The sequence below is a fragment of the Herpailurus yagouaroundi genome, unplaced genomic scaffold (genome assembly GCF_014898765.1).
Source record: "Herpailurus yagouaroundi ecotype Mexico unplaced genomic scaffold, PumYag 246, whole genome shotgun sequence".
Classification (NCBI taxonomy): domain Eukaryota; kingdom Metazoa; phylum Chordata; class Mammalia; order Carnivora; family Felidae; genus Herpailurus; species Herpailurus yagouaroundi.
This window is the reverse complement of record NW_024412463.1, coordinates 12,162,866-12,184,407: the sequence shown is the minus strand read 5'-3', so window position 1 is coordinate 12,184,407 and position 21,542 is coordinate 12,162,866. Positions and strand designations below refer to the sequence as shown.

General features: G+C 66.6%; 1 protein-coding gene across 1 annotated transcript in view; it reads right to left on the bottom strand.

Moving 5' to 3' along the window:
- Positions 1–657: 657 nt before the first annotated feature.
- The window catches only part of COL20A1 (collagen type XX alpha 1 chain), a 29,439-nt gene continuing 8,554 nt past the window's right edge, over positions 658–21,542 (bottom strand). Inside the window, exons 6-40 of the mRNA XM_040459757.1 lie at positions 21,352–21,489; positions 21,014–21,136; positions 20,182–20,340; positions 19,652–19,771; positions 19,091–19,255; positions 18,210–18,368; positions 17,758–17,930; positions 17,211–17,340; positions 16,303–16,448; positions 16,071–16,194; positions 15,757–15,896; positions 15,130–15,259; positions 14,544–14,686; positions 14,247–14,379; positions 13,706–13,848; positions 13,397–13,526; positions 11,439–11,477; positions 10,378–10,516; positions 8,950–9,021; positions 8,382–8,524; positions 8,037–8,146; positions 7,472–7,630; positions 7,304–7,381; positions 6,631–6,717; positions 5,919–5,972; positions 4,716–4,811; positions 4,583–4,636; positions 4,420–4,473; positions 4,087–4,140; positions 3,355–3,426; positions 2,887–2,922; positions 2,709–2,775; positions 2,352–2,489; positions 1,235–1,312; positions 658–819 (exon numbers count right to left, since the gene is read on the bottom strand). Coding sequence (XP_040315691.1) covers positions 794–819; positions 1,235–1,312; positions 2,352–2,489; positions 2,709–2,775; positions 2,887–2,922; positions 3,355–3,426; positions 4,087–4,140; positions 4,420–4,473; positions 4,583–4,636; positions 4,716–4,811; positions 5,919–5,972; positions 6,631–6,717; positions 7,304–7,381; positions 7,472–7,630; positions 8,037–8,146; positions 8,382–8,524; positions 8,950–9,021; positions 10,378–10,516; positions 11,439–11,477; positions 13,397–13,526; positions 13,706–13,848; positions 14,247–14,379; positions 14,544–14,686; positions 15,130–15,259; positions 15,757–15,896; positions 16,071–16,194; positions 16,303–16,448; positions 17,211–17,340; positions 17,758–17,930; positions 18,210–18,368; positions 19,091–19,255; positions 19,652–19,771; positions 20,182–20,340; positions 21,014–21,136; positions 21,352–21,489 — 3,812 coding nt within the window. The 3' untranslated portion in view covers positions 658–793. The remainder of the gene's footprint in view (positions 820–1,234; positions 1,313–2,351; positions 2,490–2,708; positions 2,776–2,886; positions 2,923–3,354; positions 3,427–4,086; positions 4,141–4,419; positions 4,474–4,582; positions 4,637–4,715; positions 4,812–5,918; positions 5,973–6,630; positions 6,718–7,303; positions 7,382–7,471; positions 7,631–8,036; positions 8,147–8,381; positions 8,525–8,949; positions 9,022–10,377; positions 10,517–11,438; positions 11,478–13,396; positions 13,527–13,705; positions 13,849–14,246; positions 14,380–14,543; positions 14,687–15,129; positions 15,260–15,756; positions 15,897–16,070; positions 16,195–16,302; positions 16,449–17,210; positions 17,341–17,757; positions 17,931–18,209; positions 18,369–19,090; positions 19,256–19,651; positions 19,772–20,181; positions 20,341–21,013; positions 21,137–21,351; positions 21,490–21,542) is intronic.

The window sequence follows — 21,542 nt, the reverse complement described above, 5'->3', positions numbered from 1 at the left end:
CCCATCTTCCACTCCCCACTTTGTTCCTGTCTCTGCGCAAATGTCACCTCGGAAGCTTACGTTGGCCTCTGCGTCTGAAGGAGGCCCGCCCCAAATTCTTCCCAGTTTAGAAAATGACATGGTGTTTGTAGGCCACAGCAGGTGAGGTTTCCAGGTAAGTAAGGGTCAGGGGCGGCCAGGGTGGTGTCCAGGCTGGTGGGCCGGAGAAGGGGGGTGCTGGCAGTGACAAGGCATGGGGCCAGCAGGTCAGGGTCCCCAGGGATTCAAGCACATGGGCGGCGAGCTGGACGCTATGTCGTTAGTGAGGGGATGCTACTAGGGAGAGAGGAGCCCCTGACACCGGCCCGGGAAGGTCACATCAGCGAGTGTTTGAGAGGGGGTTGGGCACCGATCTCCAAGCCCCCCCCGGGGTTATTCAATGCAGCTGAGAAACCTCGTCCTGGGCAGGGCCTGGACTGTGGGGGTGCCGGGGCACTGAGTCACAAGGTCACAGGAGGCTGCAGGGGCGGCGGGGCGGGTGGGGGGTGGGCCCTTGAAGCCACGGAAGGATGGCAGCTTGTCTCTCTGAGGGTGGGGGTGGGGCGACTTGGACTTGACTGGGCGGGAGGGACTCCGGGTCCCAGGGACGCCCCTCCCTGCAGTGAGCAGGCCGCTCCCTTGCTGAGCACGCTGCACTTTATCTGAGTGTGGAAACAGTACAGAGGGAAGGCCCCCCCACCCCACCTTCTGCCTCCAGGCCCCTCCCGGGACTCGCTTTCCAGGCTCCTCCTGCAGGGTCCAGGGAGGGGCAGGGTCACTCCGGGCAGCACGGGGGCCGTCCTGGCAGGAGAGAGGGTGAACAGTCTGAGGGAGGTGGCAGCCAGCCGGACGGCAGCAGCCCCGCCCACCTGGCACCAAGGACCCGAGCCCCCAGGGTCCCCGTGCGTCCAGCTGGGCCATGAGCCCCGGGCACGAACCTTTCCCCAGGATGCTGCTGCCAGGTGCCCCCGGCCCTGATCCTTTCGCCCACCCGATCCACCCTCCTGCCCTGCTAACCCCTGACTGGGGCCTCCCTGGGCTCTCCTGGCTCCCCTCCACGTGTCTCCAGGGTTGCTGGGCCCCCCAAGGCCCAGGAACCCACACTCGTGTTCTATCCCAAGCCGCTTCACCAGCTCCTGAGCCATCTGTCCGTGCTGCACCCCCACCTCCCAGCAGCCCCCCGGGAGCTCCTCCTCCCCGAAGGCGGGGGGCTCACCCGTTCCACCCAGGGGTCCGGGAGGCTCACTCCCTTTCAGCCGAGGGCTGCTCCTCTGACCAAGGGCGCCGGGCTCACCTGAGCAGAAGGGGGTGTGCTGGAACCGGGGTGCGTGTGGTAACGGTCTCCCTTCTCAGGGACCCTGTTCTGACTGAGGGGAGGTGGGCACCCGACCCCTAGCAGGCACGTGTCGTTGGGTCAGTGGCCAAGGTTAACTGAGGGGGGCCTCGTGACGGCACCTACAGCCTTGTCCACGAGGTTGGGTACAAAGAAGGGTATTTAGGGGTGCCTGGGTGGCGCAGTCGGTTAAGCGTCCGACTTCAGCCAGGTCACGATCTCACAGTCCGTGAGTTCGAGCCCCGCGTCGGGCTCTGGGCTGATGGCTCAGAGCCTGGAGCCTGTTTCCGATTCTGTGTCTCCCTCTCTCTCTCTGCCCCTCCCCTGTTCATGCTCTGTCTCTCTCTGTCCCAAAAATAAATAAAAAACGTTGAAAAAAAAATTTATAAAAAACAAAAAAACCAAAAAAAACAAAGAAGGGTATTTATCCCAAAGGCAGTGTCTGGGGCACTCTGACGGACCGTGGGGGGGCTTCCCGCAGGGGAGCCCCTCTCCCCTCCCAACGCCCAGACCAGGGGGTGAGGCAGGACCCTGCGGTCCTACCCATGGGGTGGCACCACAGCCCCACCCCGTCCAGGCCCACGAGCTCTGTCTCCCCTGATCAGCCTCCCATCCATCTCGGCACCTGAGCCGTGACCAGCGCCACGGCTCCAGTCGGATGGACGAACGCGTGACAAGGTCATTAGACCAAGCCTCCTGCTGCATCAGAGCAAGGAGAGAGGGAGCACGTGGGAAGGACAGGAGGGAGGGGACGGCAGGGCAGGAGGTGGCCCTAATCTTGGGCTTCCCGGGAGGAAGGGGAAGGGGGCCCTCTGAGGACCCCGGGGAAACTAGGCCGCGTCCAGTCCTGCCTCAGCGACCTCTGTGTGGGCTCAGGGGCCCTGCCTCCGCACCCCGGCCCAGGGAGGGTGCAGGGGATGCTGGGGCCACACGGAACTCCCAGCCGGGGACTGGGAGGGAGCTGCAGTTGCCCCCACACCCCCCGCAAGGGGGCCAGTACCTCCGTCCTCAGGGTGGGGGCCGTCTCGTCCTCCTCTTCCAGGGAGCCAGGCCTCACCGTGAGAGCTGGGGTGTCCGAGGGCCTGCAAGATGGGCCTGGGGGGCCTGGCGCTCTCATGGTGGAACTTCAGCACGTGAGCTGGGGATGGGGGCGGAGGGGTGTCAGCAGGGCGGGGCGTGGGGCAGGGGGACTCCCCGCTCACTTCCCCCGGATTCACTGGGGCACGGCCGAGGAGAAGGGCTGCATCAGGCTAGTGACGGGTGCCCGCGGTCCCTTCCGGCCCGGCTGGGGTGAGACAGAGGCCACACGGGGGGGTGGGGGGCTCTGGCGCCCTCGCGAGGAGGCCGCACCACTCACTCTGGATGGCAGACTCGCAGGCCTGGTTCACGAGCTGGTAGATGGTGGCCAGGGACTGCGGCTCCCCCTGCAGGGCAGATGGGCCGTGTGGCCAAGCGCCGTGCCCAGCGGCGTGGGGGCCAGTGCCTCCCGCACACCCCCAGGAAGCGCCTGGCGCCTGGACGGGGGCCTCACTCACCTTCTCTCCTCGCTCCCCTTTGGGCCCCGGCAGCCCCTGAAATAGAGGACGAGGAGAAAGGCGGGTCAGCACAGAGAAGTCAACCCGCCTGGACCCTGTCCCGGGCCGGGTGAGGGCTGCATGCTGGGGGCCGCCGCTCCCGACTCTAGGCAGCTGGCAACGCAGAGTCCCCGGCAGCTGGGACACGGGCCCGGAAGCCAGCTGGGCCTGCCCGGGGCCTGCCTTCCTCCACCTCCCAGCTGAGCCCTTGCCTAGCTGTGGGACCAGTCCTGCCCCACACCCTGGGGCCCCCAGGCCCGCCCTGTTCCCTGGCCAGTCCCATCTCGGGCTCCCTCCGCTGCAGATCAGTTCCAAACCCAAGCTCCCAAAGTGGCCCTGACTGGGCGGGAAGGAGGCATTTACTCAAATCTGCTCCCCCCGCTCCCATCTTTGCGGAGCGGCTGGCCGGTAGGTGGGAAGGGGACTTACCGTGAGCCCCACAGGCCCCGGGAGTCCTCTCTGCCCTCCGGAGCCCCTGGCCCCCGCCGTGCCCTGGAAGCCCTGCCGGGGTGCAGAGGGTGTGGCCGCAGCCCCCCCCACCCCCACCCCCCGGAGGACGTGGGTCCTCCTCCCTCCAGCCTTGGCTCCCTGCGGACTGGGTCCCTGCCTCTGCAGGCCAGGCCGGGCCTTCTCCCCTGCCTCAGAGCTTGTCCAGGCTGAGTACCCAGGGCAGAGGCCCTCCCACCCCACCCCACTTGGCACTGGCCATCCCGAGTGTGACCACGGTCATCCCCCACCCCGGGGACAGCTCCCCAGCACTGAGCCCAGCACAGACCCCGGAACCACAGGCTGGGGAGGGGAGGTGCCTCTGAGCGAGGCCGCGGAGAAGGAGAAGACGGCCCCGGTCATTTCCCCGCCGCCAGACTCACGCGTCCCCCCTCCCTCGGCCTACCCGGGAGCCCAGGCACTTTCCTGCCATGCGGACTGACAGTGACTGGGGCAGTGCTAACATGGCATTTCCGACCTGCCCAGCGGAAGTGAGGAAGATCCTCGCCTGGAGCCGCCCCTGGGCACTTGCGCGCCCTGCGCAGCCCCACCAGGTTCCAGCCCAGGAGAGAGAGGCGTCCCCAGGTCACCTGCGGGGGCGGGGGCTGCAGCCACAGGGCAGGCTCTGACCTGTTCGGTCCTAGGAACTGGGGGGAGCCTCTCAGGAGGACCTACCCTCGGGCCCGGAGGTCCAGGCAGGCCAGCACTCCCCTCCAGACCCCTCATTCCCTGAAGACAGAGGACAGGGCAGGCTAGGGCAGGGGGTGGCCTGGTGCCCCCACACGCCCCTCCCGCGGTGGCCCACGTCACCCCCACGGACAGAACCCAGCACCCAAGGACCCACACCTGTGAGCGGGGGGCAAGGCCAGCCAAGCTCAGGGCCTGCCCCCAGCCCCTGGCAGTGACCACCCTCCCCTGCCCGCTGGGGAGGCCCCTGCCCCCACAGTCTCTATCTGAGATCCACCCCCCACCCCCACCGCCCCACCCCACCACAGGCTTCTCTCCCACCTTAGGTCCCTGGAGGCCGACCTTCCCGGGAGGGCCCTGGTGACCAGGATGGCCCTAGAAGGAACAGAGACAGCTGGCCAGGCTGAGGTCCCATCCCGGAGACCCAGGTCCCCAGCCCGTGCCCTCCCTGCCCACACACCCGGAGGGCGTCTGATCCCACTACCTGCAAACCCGGGGCTCCGTGGTCCCCCTTCTCTCCTTTGACCCCTGGCGGACCCTGGAGAGGAAAGGGACTCAGTCTGTCCCAGAGGAGGGGGGAGGCAGCCGGGGGGAGGGGGAGGGGAGGCAGCACCTACCACAGGCCCCTGCACGGTTCGGCCCTGGGTCCCTGGCGACCCCTGCTGACCCCCAGGACCCTCAGGTCCCGTCTGTCCAGGTGGCCCGGGCTCTCCCTGCAGACACAGGCGAGGGAGGGGCTAAGAAGGCCTCCACCCTGCCCTCAGTGGCCCCCCTGGCCCTCCAGCTGACCGTGGCAGCCAGACCCAGCCCTACAGAGACGCCCTCCCCTCACCGCCCACCCCGGGAGGGGTCCTGCTGGGACCTGCTCGACAGCCGGGGACGGACCCCGGCCACTTCTCCGGGTCACAGAGCCAGTGACCCCGTTCTCCCTTCCTGACCGGGAGGGGTACAGAAAGCCCTGTGGCAGAGCTGACCTGGACAGGCCAGTCAGAGCCCTGACGCCCCAGCACTAGGCTCCGTTCTCGCTGGAGTGTGCCCCCGGATCCCTAAGGGCCAGGGACCAACTCTCTTTCCACTGTTTGAGATTCCAGGGCAAAATCAATGCTTTCAAAGAATTTTTGTGAATTTAGCATGTAAGTGTACCAAACTCCCTAAAGAAAACTGCAGACATCCTCATGTCTGAATATCAATAAGAAAATCCTAAGTAAAACGTCAGCAAACAGAACCCTGCAGCACACGAACGGGTGACAAGTACTCGGTTTAACGGGTACAGGAAGAGTTCAGTGTCAGGAATGTGCTAAAATCATTCGCCAAACTAAGAGCTCCAGGAAAAAGAATTATTTGGCTGTGTCCAGCTGAGGCAGCACCAGATCTTCACATCCACCCTTGATTTTCTAAATCTCCTAATAAACAGGAACACCCAGAGGTGACTATCACACAACAAAACCTATCTGTCCCCGCGCCAGCTCCACACCAGCGGGGGGCAAACCGGTCACAACGCAGATCACAGACATGTGGCTAACGTCCATAATCTGTCGAGTGCTCCCAAGAATTAATACGAAAAATAACCCAGCGGCAAGGATTCCAAGGACATTTGTCAAGGGGAAAACTCCAGCAAATTCCAGCAACTCCCACAGGGTGCTGGAGCTCCTGTAGGAGAAACGCCAACACACTTCACCTGTCAGATTGCTCAAGGTCAATGACGTTCGCGATTTCTGGGGTCGGGGGTGGGAAACTGGCCCCTCCCTCACTGGGGAGGGCACTTTGCTTCTGGCTGTGGGGCTCCACCCTCCGGCCCCACAGGACCCCCCACAACTCACCCTGGGGCCTGGGAAGCCCTGTTCTCCTGGGACTCCGTTCCTTCCGGGGAGGCCCTACCAGGACACAGACCGGGCTGAGCTTCCGCGGCGCCCACCCGAGGGCCCCGCAGCACTGCCCCCCGGGGACTACAGTCCCCCAGTTCAGGTGGGGGAGGGGAGGGGTCTTCCAGGGCCAGGCCTGGCCCGCCCTCCCCGCCGCCCCCCACCGCCCACAGCCGCCGGGTACACCAGACCAGTTCTAGCAGGTCTCCGTTCAAATTGCGGCCCCTGCCTGGTGCGGTCCGTGGACAGCCAGGCCAGAGCCCGTGCGCTTGAGCGACGCTCCCGCCACACGGGCCCCGGAACCTCGGGGCTGGCAGGGGTGCGGGCCCCGCCCCACGGTGGGGGTCCCACAGCCGGAGCACCTGGGACGGAGGCCGCCCACATGGCTGCGACTCACTGCCAGGCCACATCGCACCCACCGGCCACCACCAGCACGGTGCCGCAGACTGACTGGGCCCCCGCCCCACAGGGTTGGCTCAGGGGAGGGAAGCAGAGGGAAGGAGAGGCTGGCTGGAAGGGGTCTCACGAGGCAGGGGGATGGGGCCGCTGGGGGGCTCGTGAGGACATCCCATCTTGGCACAGGCTGGCTCGGCTGCTCGGCGGTGTGAGTGAGGGGACAGCGGGCTTTGCCAGGAGCCCAGATCACCCGGGGAGCCGATGATGGACTCACCGGAGGTCCCTGGGGCCCCGGGGGCCCAGGGGTCTGCGAGGAACAGGTACAAGAGGAAGAGAAGGCAGGGCAGGTCTCTCCATCCTTCTGGGAGGAAGGAGACCCCACTCATTAAGTGGACCCCCATCTGTTCCTGTCTGACCTAGAGCTCGGACAGCCAGACAGCTGGGTTCCAGGACGCCGGGGAGGCTGGGAGTGAGGGGCGGGGAGCTGGTCCCCGGTGCCCTCCCCCGCCCCCCCACATTGCTGCTGGCTGCCCTGCACGGGCCCTCTCCCAGTCCCTCCCAATCCCCAGCATGCCCAAGCCCCGTGTGGGTACAGTGTGAGGAACCCTGCCCACATCTTCATGGTGCAGAGGCTGCCCGAGTCCCTCTGGCTTTGCTGGATGAGCCCCTTCCTTCCTGGCCAGCTGTCTACACCCCAACTGCGCCCACAGAGAAGGGAAGTGGCCCCCGAGTACACAGCAGTGGCCACCCCCGCAGCTGGCGGCTTCCTGACGCACTCCAGCCTGCCTTGGCCTCCGGGGTCTCTTGCGTTCAGCTGCCCAGGGCTCTGGCTCTGACCAGAGGCCACCTCCTCCAGGAAGGCTGCCCTGCTTTCTCCTGGTGCCGTGCTGATGCGCCTCCTGTCTACCCCCAGACTCTGCGCCCTTGGCAGGCACTGGCCCACCTACCGACGCAGGGAGCTCACAGCACATGTCTTCCTCCGCCCAGGAGTCATTGCACACAATCTGCAGCGTCTGGAGCTGGAACTATAATGCAAAGCAGGGTCAGCCAGATACGGTTGTGGTCTCTGTGGCCCCCCCTCCAGCCCGGTGCAGCAGGACGAAGCCCATGCTCACCGTGGCTGAACTGCTCCGGGGCCCGCGGGCCTTGGCCAACCGTCCCAGCATGACGAAGCCAGTAACAGGTGGGCTGCCTGCCTCCCCCATGGGCCTCTCAGCCACCTTCCGGCAGTCCACATACAGCCTGACCTTGGAGCGGCCCACAGCCACATGCACCTGCCAGAGAGACACCACCAGGGGTTCCCCTTGCAGCCCCGGCGGGGGTGAGCACCCATCTGTGCCCGCAAGGCCAGGCCAGATGGGGAAGAAAGAGCCCATTTACCTGGGGGTCAGGATCCTGACTCCATCCTGGGTTGAATGGGACACCCCCTCACTGGGCCTCAGTTTCCCCTTTGTATAATGGAGCAAACTACACGTGTCGCAGACCCCTCCCAGGGATTCCTGGGACCCGGGAAGGGTTGGGATGCTCTCTGACCCAAACTAAGGCATCTGTCGTAGAGGGGATCAGAGGGACAGAGGCTTGGACAGGACAAGATGACTTTCGAGGAAAGTGGGAGGGAGTGGGGGGCAGCGGACGGTCTTAGAGGACATGCACTTCGGTCTTTCGGGAAACTTCCAGCACCTTGTGGAAGCTTCCAAAGAATATCCTCCTCACTTCGGGCAGGTCAAAGGTGACCTCTTGCAAGGTGGCCCTGGGGTCGTGGTTGAAGTAGGTCAGAGACTTCCTGCCGGCTGCAAGGGAGGGGTGAGGGACATGTGAGACCCCCCCCCCCAAACAGAACAGGACGGCCCCACGACATGGCAGCATGCAAAGTCAAATGCACCCCAAGCCTCGGGGACCCGAGCTACAGACATGGCCCCTGTTTGGGACTCCTGCCTCCCGGTGACGGCGGTCCCCGGCCTGGTCTGGAGGCAGGGTTTCTCAGGACCCACAGCCCTGGGCCCACCGCCCTGCCTCTGGACTGACCGTCCAGCAAGACCCCCAGGACGGGCTGGGAGTGCTCGGCCGTCATCTGCCACAGCGCAAAGGTCTCGCGGGGTGTCTCGGGCAGCAGACGCAGGAGGAAGACAACCGTGTGTTCCGGTGGGAGGGCGGCAAGGTGGACGTCACTGTTGGGACACAGGCGGGGGCTGCTGCAGGCCTGGGAGGAGACGGGGTCCCGCCATGCAGACACTGCAGAGAGGGTTCTGTGATGGCACTGGGCCCCTCCTGTCTCCATTCCCCAACAGTAACAACGGGTATACAAGGGACAGAAGTGCCCCTGGGCTGGTGGGGGCTCAACAAGACGGGCCCTGAGGACGCAGCCCGCAGCCCGCAGCCCCGTGTGCCCTGAGGCCTGGCCGGGATGGAAGGCCCTGCCACAGCCAGTGTTCACGACAATCCTGGGCAGGGTCCGCCAAGACCCCATTCTCCAGGGTCTCTGCGTGGGTGGAGAGGAGGCAGGTCAAGGAGGTTCAGCAGGAGGGTTTCTGGGCCCGTTCCCGGGGTCAGGAGCCCACAGGCAGCCCTGCCCTCAGGAGTCGCTCCCACTGACCTGAGCTTGTTGGGAGGGGAGTGCTCAGAGGGGTTCTGTGCCAGTGCTGGGGCTCCCAGGGCATGCTGAGGGCTGGGGAGGGCAGGGAACAGGGTGTGATCGCCCAGTGAAACTGTTCCTAGAGGCCTCCAGCCTTGTTCTTTGCCCTTCATTTGCTCTTAGGATAACCAAGAGCCCCAAAGACCCAGCCCTGCCCATTCCTGTGGTTCTTTAAGTAAACTGACCCCAGGGCCTTGGCACAGGCTGTTCCTTCTTCCTGAGTGCGCTTCCTTTCCCCATTGTCTCCCTGCCCTTACTTGTTTGCCACTTTCTTGGGGAGTCTTCCCGATCCCATTACAGGGAGGGACCCTTTCTACACTTAGGAGCCCAGAGCCCCATTTGTGGCAGCGATCATGTGGGCGGGGGGCACCTGTGCTGGGTGACCTCACCTGGGGTGGATGATCACATCTGGAGTGGGGGCCACCCCAGCAGAAACATCTGCCCCACCTCTTGGGCTGTGAGCTCCAGAGGGCGGACAAACATGAAGCGCCCAGCGTGAGGGCCCTGGGACAAGGCTGTCATTTGCAGAAAAGGGGTAAATCACAGGAGAGCTGCCCCCACAGTGATTAACAATGGTGGTGGCCTCCAGGGAGGGTTTGCTCTGAGAGTCGGAGCGTAAGCCTCGGGCTCGAGCCCCACACTAGAGCTTGGACGGGAGGAAAAGCCAGGCTTCGGCCACCCACACAAACGTGAAACCTGTATGCCGCCTAAAGGAGAAGTTAACACAGGAACAGATCGGGGCCTGGGTGGCACAGGGAAGCCATGAGTTCAGGGGTGAGGCCGCGGCCGTGCCTGCTGCACCTGCTGTGCCCGCCGGACTGGGGAGAAAGTCCTGAATCTTAGCAGCGTTGGCCGAGTTTTGCAAAATTACCTATTTTGTATTTTTCAAATTTCCCATTACAAAGCACACGACTGCGTGGACGATTTACAACATTCTAACTTAAGAAGAGGTTTTGCTGTGTGTGTCACAGTTGCGATTTTGATTCAAGATCTCTCCACAAGCAGGGGAGGGCGGCTGTTAGACGTCAGGAATCACGCGGCCTTTCTTGTGCTCACATAGCAGCCGCTTGCTAAAACCAGGCATCTGCCTGACCGGAGCCCACACGGGAGGCAGGGCTTCCCAAGGAGACAAATGGGGGCCACTGTGTGGAAGTCTGCAAGTCTGATCAATGCCTGGGCCACACGGAACAGGACCCACTCGTGGCCTCATTCCACCCATGCAAGATTTGTTCAGTTGGAAAACTCTGCTCGCCGGGGGGGGGGCGGGGGCCCCTGGGCCCGTCCGCCTGGTTGGTTCCGGGAGACCGAGCGGCAGGACCTCCCCAGGACCCACCCCCACTGTGCAGCTGCCCCCCATCTCGGGCCGCGGTCTGTCCCCTGTCCTCCCACCTGGCCCGGCGCGTCAGCTGGGCATCCTTGAAGAGTGTGAAGGTCCTGGCGCGGCCGAATGCCGAGGGCTCCATGGCGACGCCGCGGATGGACGCATACTCCTTTTCCACCAGACCAAAGGCCGCCATGAGGTCAAAGCCTGGGACAGGCAGCAGCACCAGGGGACGATCAGAGACGAAAGGTGAGGGCCGGAGGGGCAGGACGCAAAGAGAAGGCAGCAGGGGTCAGGGGAGAGGAGAGGAGACGCAAAGACAGGACGCCCATCGACGGGAGGAAGGTGATCAGGGGGCCCACAGGTGGACGCGTACTCGGGGCGCCCACCCGCTGGCCTCCCCCTCTGGTGCACAGCCCCCGACCTCCCGGCAGAGGCGAGGGTGCACAGGGGTGGGTCACACCGCCCGCCCCGGCCCGGCGGGCTCCCAGCGTCTGCACCTTCTGTGACGCTAAGGGCACAAAGTGAAGGGGAAATCTTATTTGCTGGGTGCTCAGCGCGGCCACAGGCCTGGGGCAGGAGCGGGGGCAGGACAGAGAAGCCTCAGCACCCCGCCAGGAGTGGCCCCGCCTCACAGCTCATGGTGGCCCCCGAGGGACGCTTGGCCCTGGAGACACAGGCCTCCACCGCCCCCGCTCTGCACGCCTGTGCCTGACCACGGGTGGCTCTCACATCAGCCCCGAGTCTGGGAGCGTCTCAGACCCATGAAGCACTAAAGATGCTGTGTGAGCCCCGTGCTCGGCCCCTCACCCGGCTCGAGTCAGCAGAGAGCCTCGAGGAGGCCACACAGGACCCAGGGCTTTGTCTGTCCTGCCGTGTCCCAGCTGTGACCGTGGACAGGCCTCAGCAACCTCGATGGTGAGGCAGGAATAAAGCTCTGGCCAGCCTCATCCCCACTCTCCCCTGCACAGGTGAGACTGGGGCCTCCAACGACCACAGGACCTTGTTTCTTGTCACTGCCCCTTCGTGGCAGGTGGGGTCCCAGGCCACCCTCCTCAGACGGTTGTGAGAGGAGGGGGGGACAGGTGGGGGGTGTGGAGGGTCAGCTGTCACACAAGGGCAGGCCTACCTGAGAGGGAGCCATCTGGGCTGAGGGCGGGGCAGGCTGCTGGGAGGCAACAAGGAGTCAGTCAGGGCCAGGCTGGCACGAGGCCCCGCCCCACCTGGGGAGCGCCCTGCCCTGAAGTCCACAGATGCCCTGGAGATGCTGGTCTTCAGCCTGTGGTCTCCACGCCTCAGGGAAGGATGGACATGATGTCCCGCTCCCTCGGGGACCTCACTTCCACCCCCTGCAAGTCAGCACGCACCCAGGGGTGCTCCCACTGGGCACCAAACACTGAGGGTACTGGCCACCCGATGTGCCCCAGGTGGCAGAGCCAGGGAGACGGACACACCGACCTGGGGACACCTCAACTGGGGGACATGCCAACCTGGGGACAGGCTGACCTAGGGACATGCCGACCTGGGGTCATGCTGACCTGGGGACACCTCGACTGGGGGACATGCCAACCTGGGGACAGGCTGACCTGGGGACATGCCGACCTGGGGTCATGCCGACCTGGGGACACCTCGACTGGGGGACATGTTAACCTGGGGTCATGCCGACCTGGGGTCATGCTGACCTGGGGACACCTCGACCTGGGGACACGCTGACCCAGGGACACACCGGCCAGGTCCCTGGCTGTGTAGGGTTCCTCCGCTGCCAGGGGCACAGTGGGTGCTTAAAGTTGTTCACGAGCCAGTAAAGGCACCACTGAGTAGGGAGACCCCCATCCCCAGAGGCATTCAAGCCAAAACTAGATGGCCCTACAGAGGGGACACAGAGGGAGACTGGAGTGGCCCAGCTGAGTGGCCTCAGTGGGCCCTCTGCTCTGCAGTGTGTGACCCGGTGTCCTCAGCTGGTCCTGCCTGTGGGTGGCCATCCCCCAGGGCCGACTGAGGCCACATCCCTGTACTCCGTGCATCGAGGGAGGCCAGCCCGGGCCCCTCGCCTGCCCTGTCTATGAGGTACAGCCAGCTTGCCCGGGACTCCTGCCGGGCTGGACGCTACCTGCACCCCCAGACGCAGAGATGGGACAATTACGAGCCCGTTCCCCAGCTTTGAGCATTACTGGCAAGGTTCCAGCCAGGAGCCCCCAGCCACATCAGCCTGCATGCATCGCATTGACCGGCATGGTCCTAACCCCTGGGTTGGTGTTTGCGCTGTCCAATGGGGGCAGGTTCCATGAGAACCCTGATTGCCCTTCCGTTAGTTCGGCAGTGCTCGGCACAGCCTGGGGCAGGACTCCAGCAAGGAGGCCCACGGGTTCTAGGCTCCCAGGGGCCTGGCTGGGTGTGAGGGTCTGGGGTCTTGGCTGGGGCCTGGCTGGGTGTGAGGGTCTGGGGCCTGGCTGGGTCTGGGGTCTTGGCTGGGGCCTGGCTGGGGCCTGGCTGGGTCTGGGGTGGTGGCTGGGGCCTGTCTGGGTCTGGGGTCTTGGCTGGGGTTTGGCTGGGTGTGAGGGTTGGGGTCCTGGCTGGGGCCTGGTTGGGTGTGAGGGTCGGGGGCCTGGCTGGGGCCTGGCTGGGTCTGGGGTCCTGGCTGAGGCCTGGCTGGGTCTGGGGTCCTGGCTGGGGCCTGGCTGAGTGTGAGGGTCTGGGGCCTGGCTGCGTCTGGGATCCTGGCTGGGGCCTGGCTGGGTGTGAGGGTCGGGGGCCTGGCTGCGTCTGGGATCCTGGCTGGGGCCTGGCTGGGTGTGAGGGTCGGGGGCCTGGCTGCGTCTGGGATCCTGGCTGGGGCCTGGCTGGGGCCTGGCTGGGTCTGGGGCCTGGCTGAGGCCTGGCTGTGTCTGGGGTCCTGGCTGGGGCCTGGCTGGGTGTGAGGGTCGGGGGCCTGGCTGGGGCCTGGCTGGGTCTGGGGTCCTGGCTGAGGCCTGGCTGGGTCTGGGGTGGTGGCTGGGGCCTGGCTGGGTCTGGGGTCCTGGCTGGGGCCTGGCTGGGTGTGAGGGTCGGGGGCCCGACTGGGGCCTGGGGGTCTTGGTGCCCACTCACCCGTGTGGCCTACGGCAGACACAGTCCTGCTCTCCCCCGCTCCATAGACCGCGGAGACCAGGACCCTGTACTTGCTGGCCGCCAGCAGGTTGGGGAGCGTCACGTGATTGCGGAGTCCTGGAACAGAGATCTGGGGTGGGGCGGGGGGGACACGGTCACCTAAGCTGCCCCCTCTGGAGCGTCTCTGCTCTCGCTTGTCTGCATCCGTCACAGAGGGGCGACCGCCCTCAACACACAGGGTGGCTGTGTCTCCCCCGGGACCCGGGGGCGCTCGATGGGCCGTGGCCTCCCTGCTCCACCGAGACCCACCGACTTCTCGGGCCCCAAGCCCGAGGCTGGCAGGTAGGTGAGCCGGTAGTGGAGGACGTGGCCGCTCGGAGGTGTCCAGCTGACTTGCAGGCTGTCGGGTGACTTGGACGCCAGGGCCAGGTCAGAGGGCGGGCTCCGGTGCGCTGTGAGGCAGGCGCCACCCTGGGGGCTCAGGCCGGGGCTGGAGGATGGCTGGCATGCCCCGCGGGGGTCTGTCCCTGCTCCCCCGCCCCCACCCTCCCACCACGTCCTGCGGCGCAGATGGGACCACTGGGCACCGGGTCAGCTCCAGGACAGTCCTGAGCACTCTGTCATACCAGGTAACCTGAAACTTTGGCTGCTCCTGAACACCTGCCTGGAGGGCTCAGGGGGGAGCCCGTGGACCCAAGTGGTCAGGCCAGAGGGTTGGGGGACTCAGGGAGCTGCCGGTCAATGGCTCTGGAGCTCAAGGCCCTGGGCCCCTGGAGCTGGGAGGGTCCAGGGTCCCTCTGGGCTGCTCCTGCTCCTTGCACGGCTGGGGGGCAGAGCAGCGGTCACCTACGGGGGGTGTAGCGGAGGGACACCGGGTCGCTGCGGGCCCCATCCCTGTAGTAGGCCAGGATGGTGATCTCATACTCCAAGTGGCTTCGTAGGCCAGGCAGGACTGCCACGTCCCGGTGCCCTGGGACAGAGATCTGTGGAGAGGAGGGACAGGTGTCCGTCCCGCGAAGAGGTGTCCTCTCCCTGGGGCTCGGCTCACAGGCCGCAGGCAGGCAGCCGTCCCCGGGACGAAGCATGAGGGTCTGAGCCCTCCTGGAGCCCGGCTTTGGGAGATGGTCCTCCTCTCCCCGGCCCACACCTCGTGGGCCTTCCCGTCTCCCAGGGGCGTCCACTTGATCTGGTACACAAGGACGCCGGAAGCTGCTGCGGCCGTCCACTCCAGTCGAACCTCATCCCCAGGGAGCTCTGTCACCGAGAGCTGGCTCGGGCTGGGGACTTTCCCTGGAAGACGGGGCGGGGAGACTGAGGCTGGGGGGACGGGGCCAGGAGAAGCAGATGCCGTGAGGAGGTGGCCTCCGCACCCCTGCCCCTCAAGACTCATCAGAAACATCCCAACTCACCCGGGAAGGAGATTTCACCGATGCAGGACCGCGCTTGGGAGTGACTGCCCCATGGGGGGCAGAGGGGATCCCCAGACCCCACCCAGCAGCCATGCCCACATTTTCCCCCTTTGTCCAGGACCCGGCTGCAGGCTGGGCACGAGCCCTGGTTCTAGAGGTGCCGGAGTCGTGCCCTCGAGGGCCCTACACCCCGTCGTCACACCTGTCCAGGTACGTGTGCCCCCGGCTCAGCACCGCGCAGGGCAGCTATGTGTTGCTGTGAACCATCCGTCGGGTGGAGGTGTGGAGCGGCCTGGGGGCCCCAGGCAACCGCAGCCCACTCACGCGTAGTCAGGCGGCCGGTCAGCACGGAGGAACTGCCCCCGGGGTAGAGGCAGGTGACGCGGACAGAATACGCAGTGGAGGAGGACAGAGGGCCCACGGTGGCCGAGGAGGCGTTGCCGGGAGCCTCCACCTGTGAGGCACGTGGGTGGAGGCCTGGAGCCAACTGCCCCTGCCAGGGAGGAGACCCCGGCCTGGGACCTGCCAGCGGGACGGCCCGTGACGGCCCCGAGTAGGGGAGTGAGTGTGCACTGGGAGTGGGGAGCCCAGCACACGTGGGGCCTCCCGGGGCCTCCCCCCCTCTGCCCCCCCACCCCTAGAGAGTCCAGCCAGCCTGTCAGGACAGCACGAATCCTGCACACCTCGTCACGGGTGTCACTTAGGTATATGGGTCCAATTCCTGGCCTCCCACCGGTCTCCCCCCACCCCTGCGGACTGGCCCCCAGGTGGACATGGTCCGTGCCGCTCCTCAGCAGGCCAAGGCTGGCGCCCGGGGGCCCAGCAACACCCAACAACTGTGAATGTGGGGGTGGAGGTGCTGAGGGTGCTGGGTCCCCCCCCCCCCCTGTTCACCTCATTCCCGCTGGACACCACGCCCCCCAAGGGCCCCTGGGCAGGTGCTGCTCTCACCTCCCCTGAATGGCTGCCGTCACTGGAGGCAAAGCTGATCCTGAACAGACGCACGGGCTTCGAGACGCCCTCCCAGGAAACATGGGCTGAGTCGTGACTCACATCCGAGAAGCTGAGGTGTCCGAGGGGCGCGAGGGTGGCTGCAGAGCACGTCGAGGCCTCAGGGACCAGCCAGCACCCTGTCCCCAAGTGTATCGGGGTGGGTGGGCAGGGGCTAGGGCTGATGGGGCCACCAAAGGGGTCTGCGGTCCCCCACCTGGTGGAAGGCTGGGGGGAGCCAGAGTGGGGCATTTGCCCGGTGGACGCGCACTCACAGGTCCTGGCGCGGATGCCCCGAGCCTCACTGGCCTCGGCCCCTTGCAGGCTCTGTACCCAGACATCATAGTCCCTGCCGGGCTCCAGGCCGTCCAGCAGCACCTCGGGCTGCCCCACCCGCACCTGCGGGGACGTGGCGCTCAGGCTGGCCCTTGCCCGCCACCCTCCCCACCCCACCTGCCCCCAGCCCCGGGCACCCTCCTCCGCCTCCCCTTCCGGCTGGCCTCGAACCTCTCTCCCCTCCTCTTGGCCCTTGGCGGAGGCCGACAGGCACCGCACCAGGTACCGTGTGGCCCCGGCCGACGGCTGCCAGGTGAGGCGGATGGTCCTGGGTGTCACTGCGGCCAGGGCCAGCGCCTGGGGCGGAGGCAGAGGCGCTGGGGGAAGGCAGAAAGGAAGAGAGCACCACTTTCCAGGAAGCGCGCACGCGAAAAGGAGGCCCCTCGCTAGAATAACCGCGGGGCTGGGTCAGCGCAGACCTTGCGACGGGGCCGCTGGAGGCGGGTGGGAAGAAAGGCCCACAGGCCATTCTGTCTGTCCCCACATTTCACTTTGGGCCGAGTCTCCAGCTCACAGCTCTGGGGAATCACAGCCGCCTGGTGTGTTTCTGTTTAAGGCTACCTGCCCTGAGGGTGGGGAGGCCAGGGCCCCTAGGTTAGCAACCCCTTAAAGACGCCCTGCGCTGAATGGTCCCACCGACACAGAAGGTCCAGAAATGGCCAATCCATGGAGGCAGAAAGCAGACTGGAGTCACCAGGAGCTGGGGGACTGGGGGCAACGGCCAGGGGCACACAGCTTCTTGCAGGTGAGGACAACGTTCTACGGTGGACTGTGGTGACCCTCAGGGGCCGGACCAACAACCGAGGAGTCTCACACTTGGGAGTTGCACGACATGTGATTCGTTTCCCAATAAAGCTGTCAAAGGGGGCTCATGGCCGGCCAGGTAGGACGGGAGCTCCGTAAAAGGTTTGAGCAGCTCAGAAGAAGACACTGAGGGTCAGAGAGGCCCAGAGACTGGGCTGAGGCCGGGCCTGCCCGCGGGATCGCCCTTGCTGGTATGAGGCTCCAAGGGGAGGCTGCAGGTAGGGTAGCCCCCGAGCCCCGAGCCCCAAGCACGGCCGGGGCTCCACCCCACCCACCTGTGGTCACGAGGCGCCTCAGGCCCTCTCCGAACCCAGCCCGGAGGACAGGGAGCACAGACACCAAGTACTGCGTGCCGGCAGTCAGGTTGTGAAGCTCCGTGGACGAGGCGGGCCCCTCCACCACAACCTACAACAGGAGCCTCAGTGGAGCCGGGGGTGGGCGCAGGGGGTGGGCACGGGGGGCGGGCACAGGGGGCGCAGGGGGTGGGAGCAGGGGGTGCAGGGCAGGGGATGGCCACAGGGGGTAGGCGCAGGGGGCGCACGCAGGGGGCGGGTGTAGGGGTGCGGCGGGTGCAGGGCAGGGAGACAGTCAGCTCCGGTGGGGGCTGTGGTCAGTCCTCGCTTCCCACACGGCTGCACCCCCGGCCCCGGCCACCGGGCGGCCATCAAAGCACACCACGCGCTCCACCTTCTGCCCCGGCCACCCGAGCCTGCCCTCGGCGCTCCGGCTCCGCGGCCGCGGCAGGTCTGGCGGGACCACCCTTGCCACGCTTTCTCCGTGATGGCCGTGTCACGTGTGGCCCTGACTGGAGCCGCGTCTCACCTCCCTGGGGGCGCCACCCCTGGAAGGCTGCCACACGATCCGATACTTGAGGGGCAGCTGGGGGGCTGGAGTCCAGGACAGGTGGACGCTGGAGGAGGTCACCTGGGTCACGATCAGGCCGGTGGGAGTGAAGAGGGTGTCCGGGGAGGAGGGGCTGCCCGCTGTCGATGTAACTATGGGACAGGGGGGAGAGTGGCCAACAGCCCAGCGGGCAGCCTGCGTTACCGGCTCCCCCTGCCCTCCCTGGCAGGCACTTCCGGGAGGGGCAGGTGTCGTCCTGGCCGCAGACACCCTCAGAGCCCCGAGACCCGAGGAGAGAGGGAGTGCAGGGCGTACCCCAGAGGGGCCGCAACCGCCCCGCCCCTTTGCCCGAAGCGGGCGGGCGGGCAGGGCCGGGCAGGGCTGCAGCCAGCCAGGGGGGCCCTGCCCTGCCACCGCCACCCGCTGCTCACCCGGGGCCCTGCTCCTGCCCTGGACCTCCTGGCAGATGAGGCGGCTGAGCAAGCCGGCCAAGGTGCCCAGCTGGGGAAAGTCCTGCACGTTGTGGACCGTGATGTCCAGCGGCCGGGACGCCAGGAGCTGTAACTCGGCCTCGTCCGCGTTCTTCACGCCTGTTCACAGGGTACGGCGGTGAGGACGCCCCGGCCCCGCCCACCAGGCGCCGTTGCCCCATCTTACAGCCGAGACCGCCGGGCCCCTTGTCTGAGTCGCCCCGCAGTTCGAGGGGCCTTCCCAAGCCCCGTACCCAAGATCCTGCGGGCCCCAGAGCCGGGTCACCTGCCAGGCCCCCCCGAGAGACTGCAGCTGGGCGCTGCTGCGGGTGGGGCTGGACCCCCGGAGGCCCCTTGCGGGCTGTGCCCTGCTTGCCTGGGTCTCTATGGGGTCTGGGGCCGGGAGGGAGGCCAGCGTGCTTTCCGCAGAGTCCCACAAACCCCCAGACCTTCCCGTGAACCTGGGGCCTGGGACACGCCTGCATGAGGGGGGCTCAGGAGCCCCCCGCACCCGCGGTCGCTTTCTCGAGGGACAGAGGTGATAACTGACCGGGGGCGTGAGCAGAACAAGGTCGCTGGGGGTGCCGGCGCCCGTGGAGCCCAGAGCACGGAGCACACGCAGCGGGGCAGGTGCACACAGGGTGTGCAAACCGGGAGCCCCATGTCTGCACGCCCCCTTGAGCGCCCACGGGTGCGCAGCTCCTCGAGCAGGGACTGTCCTCCCTGTGGCACGGGCGCCACGAGACCTCCAGCCCGGGTGGACAAGTAGGGGCGCAAACTGACCCTGCGGCCGGGGCTGCCACGCCGTGAGAACCCGAGCGGGGGGGCCAGGGGCCACTCACCCACAGCAAAGATGTCAACACCCAGGTCCTTGAGGGCACGGCCAGCGGCACGGGCATCATCTTGGGACTTGCCGTCCGTCACCAGAATCACCACCGTGGCCGCCTCTGGACGGGGCCCCGCCCCCGGCCGCAGGTTCTGCTCCAGCACGTGTGACAGGGCCAGGCCTTGGGCACAGCGGTGGTAAAGGGCATGTGGCCCCAGGCGCCCCTCCTGGTGCCCTCCCTGCCCGGTGCCACCCCGCCGGCCACTGACCCCAGCACAGTGCCCACTGAGTCAGTCCTGGCCCCTCCAGGGGGAGGGGCACCCAGAGGCAGGGACCACCCCCTTCCCTCAAAGCACCGCGAGACCCAGGGTCTGCCCGTGGGAGACGGCAACCCCCGTTTTCATCAAAGGTCAGCAAGGAGAGGTTTGCTTTTTACAAAGGTGTGACTCAGGCTCAGCGCCCACATAGCACTTGGCTGGATCAGCGTGCAAGTTTCCAAATCTGGGAGGCTGACCCGCGGGACGGAGACCCGAAAACAGAAACCCCCGGGGTGGGGCCGCTGGGAGCCCAGGCAGACCTGTGAACGTGTTTCCCCCTTTGTAGCGGAGGCTGCGGACAGCGGCCAGCACGTCCTCCTTGGCGCCAAAGGTGCTGAGATCCCACTCAGTCTGGGGGTCTCCACTGTACTGAGTCAGGCCTGCAGCGGGGGCAGGGCGGGTGAGCGGAGGCCCCATGCGCAGCCTCACCAGGACGCCAGGAAGGCCCCCCTGTTCCACACTGAGAGGTCACCAGAACGTGCCCCGAGGAGCCAGCTGTCCCACCTGTCCCTGTGGGGACCTCCCCCCCAACCTGGCTGTCCCACCTGCCCCTGTGGGGATCCCCACACGCCCCTGTGGGGATGCCCCTGCCTGGCCTGCCAGGGTCAGCCTGTCAGCTACGGGTGAGACCCACTGGTGGGGCTCTCCTGTTTCCCCAAGAGGCTCTGGGCCTCTGCCCTGACTTCCAGTTCCTTTGAGCTGGCCATCCCCCGCATGCTGGTAGGACTTGTGGGGACCCCCGGGGGGGGGGGGGGCAGGGCCACGAGGCAGGCAAGGGGCCGGTACCCACCGACTTGGACTTTATCCGGCCCGATGTCAAAGGGCTCGATGACGCTGGCCAGGAAATCTTTGACCTGCTGGAAGTGGCTGTGGCCAATACTCCAGGACCCGTCCACCAGGAAGATCATGTCCACAGGTGTAGGGGGTGTGCAGCGGAACTGGGGGCTGGCTGGGGGGGAGGGTGGGTGGCGAGGAGCTGGGCCAGGCCCACAACACCACAGGGCTACCCCCCCCCAGCTGCTCTGGGCCAGCTCCAGCCCCCCCAGGATCTCCTTCCCTGGGGCCGAGGGAGAGGGAGGGGCCACGGGGCTCTGGCTGGAGTGAGGGGGGTGACCAAGTCCCTACGTGAACGTCGGTCCCTGTGTTGGCCCCCGGAGCACCCCCAGAGAGGGTTAGTGAGACGCCCAGGTGCTCGGGCGGCCTCGGCAGTGCCGGTCCCCCTGTGCAGTTGTCCACGTGGGGGCGGGCCAAGGGGGTGCCCACTGGGGCGGGTGGGGGTCAGCATGGCTGGCAGCTCTGGGCTGAGGTCTCACTGGCTTGTCCCATGACCTAGGAGCTCTCTGGAGATGACGGAGCCACTGCCCGGGTCAGGGGCTTCCTGAGAGTCCGCACAGACAAGTCCTCCGGGCTGAGCGCCCACCCCCACCCCGACCCCGTGACAGACCCCTCGTGAAGACTCCCAGGTAGGGGAAGTGCAAGGAGACCCCCCTCTAATGGGGGACATGGTCCCGCCTACAGGGCCTCACGGGCCCACCAAAAATGCCCCAGCTGTCTGCCCTGCCCTGGGTCACACGGGAGCAGCCACCTGGGAGCAGGCAGGGGCTGGCGCCCTGGTTGCTTACCTGGCTTCTCGGTCTTTCCCTCGGGGGCCCTGGGGTGGCTCTGCCTCTCCAGGTCTTTGGTGGGCTGAGAAGGGGCCTTGCCCCCGGGGCCCCTGGGCGGGCGCTGCTCCTCACCGAGCAGTCCTGGGGGGACACGGCTGTGTGTCAGCACCTACCCGCCACACGCGGGCAGGAAGCAAGGCACACCGGGGCCCGTGCGCAGCCCCAGCGGTGACCTGTGCCCCCTGATCTGCGTGAAGCGAGGAGAGCGGCCGGCACGCTCCAGGTCAAGCTGGAATGTGGGGTCCCCCGGGAGGAAGCGTCCCGCCCCATGAACAGAGCAGACCCCAGCGACTTACCCTCATCCCACCGGGAGCCGCCAAGAGTGGGCGGGTCTTGGCTCGGGGAAGAGGCGACTCGGGGCTCCGGGGCTGGGCTCCCCACGTGGGAGGGCGTGGGCTCCGGGGCTGCCCTCAGGGGCCTCTTCAGCTCCTCTACTGCAGAGAGGGACGAGGGGCTGGGAGCAGAGTCGGGGGGGGGGGGGGGGGGG